Consider the following 2,761-nt stretch of genomic DNA (forward strand, 5'->3'; position numbering starts at 1 on the left):
GAAAGTTATGAAAAAGATAGAAAATAAAATGCACAGCTTTATCGAAACTTGGAAGTATTGCCCTCTAATATCCAAGGAAGTGGAGAGAGACAAGGTGTGACCTAGTCAAACTCCCAGGCAACAATTATTGCTGCAGACTTGGAAATGAATATAGAATTATAGCCGGGGAGACAACTTGTATTTAAATAAAAACAATATAAGAAACACAAATAACAATTGCACACGTTTTTAATCATGCAGATTTGTCTGCATTTTTCTAAACACTGGTCCGTAAAAGCTACTAAACAGCTTAAAAACCTATACATTATATAAACAAGAAACAAATAAATTAGCAAAATTCTTTTATACATTCACTTTAGTACAACTTTGAGTTCAAAAGTATTTACAACTGTACAACAGACTGCAGAGGTTTTCTATATTAAATACTTAAAAAGGAAGCAATAGCATATAAACAAGTTGTATGCTTTTTTTGACTGCGCTTTTTAAAAAAAATCACACTTAAAAGTAGAACATTGCAGCACACCAAAGATGTAGACATTGATACAGGTCGTACTGCAAGTGTGCAAGAAGCTTTTGAGTGCACAGTAAGCAATCACTAAAATTGCTATGCTTGTTAAAATTATAAACCAGAGGAAATTTACAAGTCCATTCAAATTTGTTGTCTTACAATTTTTAACTTTTTTTGTACATTGAAATACACAGATTTCACAGATACAACACAGGGAAAACATCTTTGCAGACTAAATAAATACTTGTGCCTCTCAGACATCTCAGTTACTGTTAGTAAGTTGTGCCTTACTCCCAAAAACCAAAACATAATCGGAGAATGATTCCAATTCTACTGAAGGTTCTCGCAATCCCCATTGCTTGGATATCAGACAGTTGTAGTTCAAAGATTGGAAGATGCTGAAACAGATCTGTTGGGGTCGACTACTTCAGATGCTTTAAACCCAGGGAAGACCACCGCAGCATTTGCACTTGAGCTCCCCAAAACATGAGTCACAGAGGGCTGTGACACCACTTTAGCAACGGGATTAACCACAGTATTAATAGCATTTAAAACAGCTCCTTCTGGGCTGACCAGTAACTTACTGAAGGAAGTGTCTACCGGAAGAACAGTGGCACTCTGGCTTGTAGGAGTTTGCAATTTGCAAACTGCAGTCTGAATTTGTCTTGCTGTAGGGCTACTTATCAGCATCGATCCTGTTGTAGGTGGAACAGATCTTGACACAGCAGTTACTGTTTGTGCTGCACTCTGAGCACATAGGTTTTGAAGCAACTTTTCAGGTGGAACAGCACAAGATGGAGAGGACTGAGAACGGTGGGGGATAGCAGATACAATCTTTGCCTTCTGGCACGCAGACGTAACATCAGTTCCTGTCGGAGTTGCTGGATTTAAATTTACAGCTTGAGAACTACTTGGTTTCAGTGTATTGGAAATCAGCAGGACATGGCTACCAGATCCAAGGCCTTGAGGTGGAACAACAAATCGATGATTGTTAATGAGTATTTGAGTCCCTGGTGCCAAAGGAGTACTTGTGTTGATAACTATTTTCTGCCGTATACAAGATTCATTTAATGGTCCTGATGTTTTGCTGACAGAGGATGGTACAGTTGCTACTGGCTGTATTAGTGAAGGAGCTGCAGTAACTGTATTAGTACTTACTGGATGTTTTGTTAAACTGTGCACCGTTGTTGGATGTGCCAAGTTGAGACTCAAGCCAGCAGGAGACAACACATTAGCAACAGTAGATGTATTCAGGCGAGGTGCTGCTTGCACAGCTGCAAACCTCGGAACAGTACCTGTATTGGTAGGCGACGTTATTGTGTTTGGACTTGGAAAACGAATGATTGTTTGACAACTGTCTTTTGAAAAATGTGTAATTTGTGGGGAAAAGGCTGTACTTATTGTTTGAGTATTTGTTGGTACCACCTTTGAAGTGATTGTTATTGGGTTTGGTAAAGCAGTTGTAATTGGCAGAGAAAGAGAAGGAGTCAATGACTGATGTGACATCTTTGGCTGTGCTGATGCAAGCAGCATTGAGGAAGCAAGGTGCTCAGCTTTCACTGTTGAAATTGCAACAGGAAGTCTCGTTGATAACATCCCTTGATTAGATCCAGGCATATTGTCATTTCCTTTAAGCAAAGCAGTGGGAAGTGAACCAAATGTTGCAAAAGTTGGTGTTGGAAGAGTTGCACCTGTGGCTGCTGTTGCAACTGTATACGCATTTCTAACACACATTTTAATTCCAATGGAACTCCCGAAAGATGTAGAGCTTGGATTTCCCATCAGAACCGAAGGAGCTGCTGAGGTACTGACACAAGTTGTTGGTAAAATAGTATTCTTGATCGACAATCCCTCCCCGCTCTTTGCGGTCATAGTCGGCACAATGCTGATTCCTGGAATTTTCTGAATGCTGTTTCTTATAAGGTGGGCTGGGTTTCCCTTTTTAACTTCTTTTACCTGAAATGGACCAGGCAACGAATTGGCTTTGATTGGTGTTTCCCCAGTGTAAGGTACCAGCACCACCTGACAAGGGTCTGCATTTTTCACTGCCACCTGTGTTGTGTTTAATGGTGGAGCAAGCTGTTGTTGGGGTGGTTTGGTTAACACTAAGTTGGAAGAGGAGGACATTGAAGACACAGATGGACTCATAAGGACTAACTTTTGAGGTTGCGCATTTGTTGGTGCCATGCTGACTGGACTCGTGCCACAAGGTGTAGCAGGGGGATTTGGAACCAACACAAGTTTGGGCATTGC

The 2,761-nt window shown here is 40.7% G+C and overlaps 1 protein-coding gene across 1 annotated transcript in view; it reads right to left on the reverse strand.

Annotated features, from left to right (window-relative positions):
* Positions 1-224: 224 nt before the first annotated feature.
* brd10 (bromodomain containing 10) overlaps positions 225-2,761 on the reverse strand; it is an 84,050-nt gene continuing 81,513 nt past the window's right edge. Inside the window, exon 9 of the mRNA XM_080188490.1 lies at positions 225-2,761. This exon is cut by the window's right edge and continues 1 nt beyond it. Coding sequence (XP_080044616.1) covers positions 890-2,761 — 1,872 coding nt within the window. The 3' untranslated portion in view covers positions 225-889.

This window comes from Carcharhinus amblyrhynchos, chromosome 5 (assembly GCF_965287045.1).
Source record: "Carcharhinus amblyrhynchos chromosome 5, sCarAmb.v2.hapA, whole genome shotgun sequence".
In the NCBI taxonomy this organism is placed as follows: domain Eukaryota; kingdom Metazoa; phylum Chordata; class Chondrichthyes; order Carcharhiniformes; family Carcharhinidae; genus Carcharhinus; species Carcharhinus amblyrhynchos.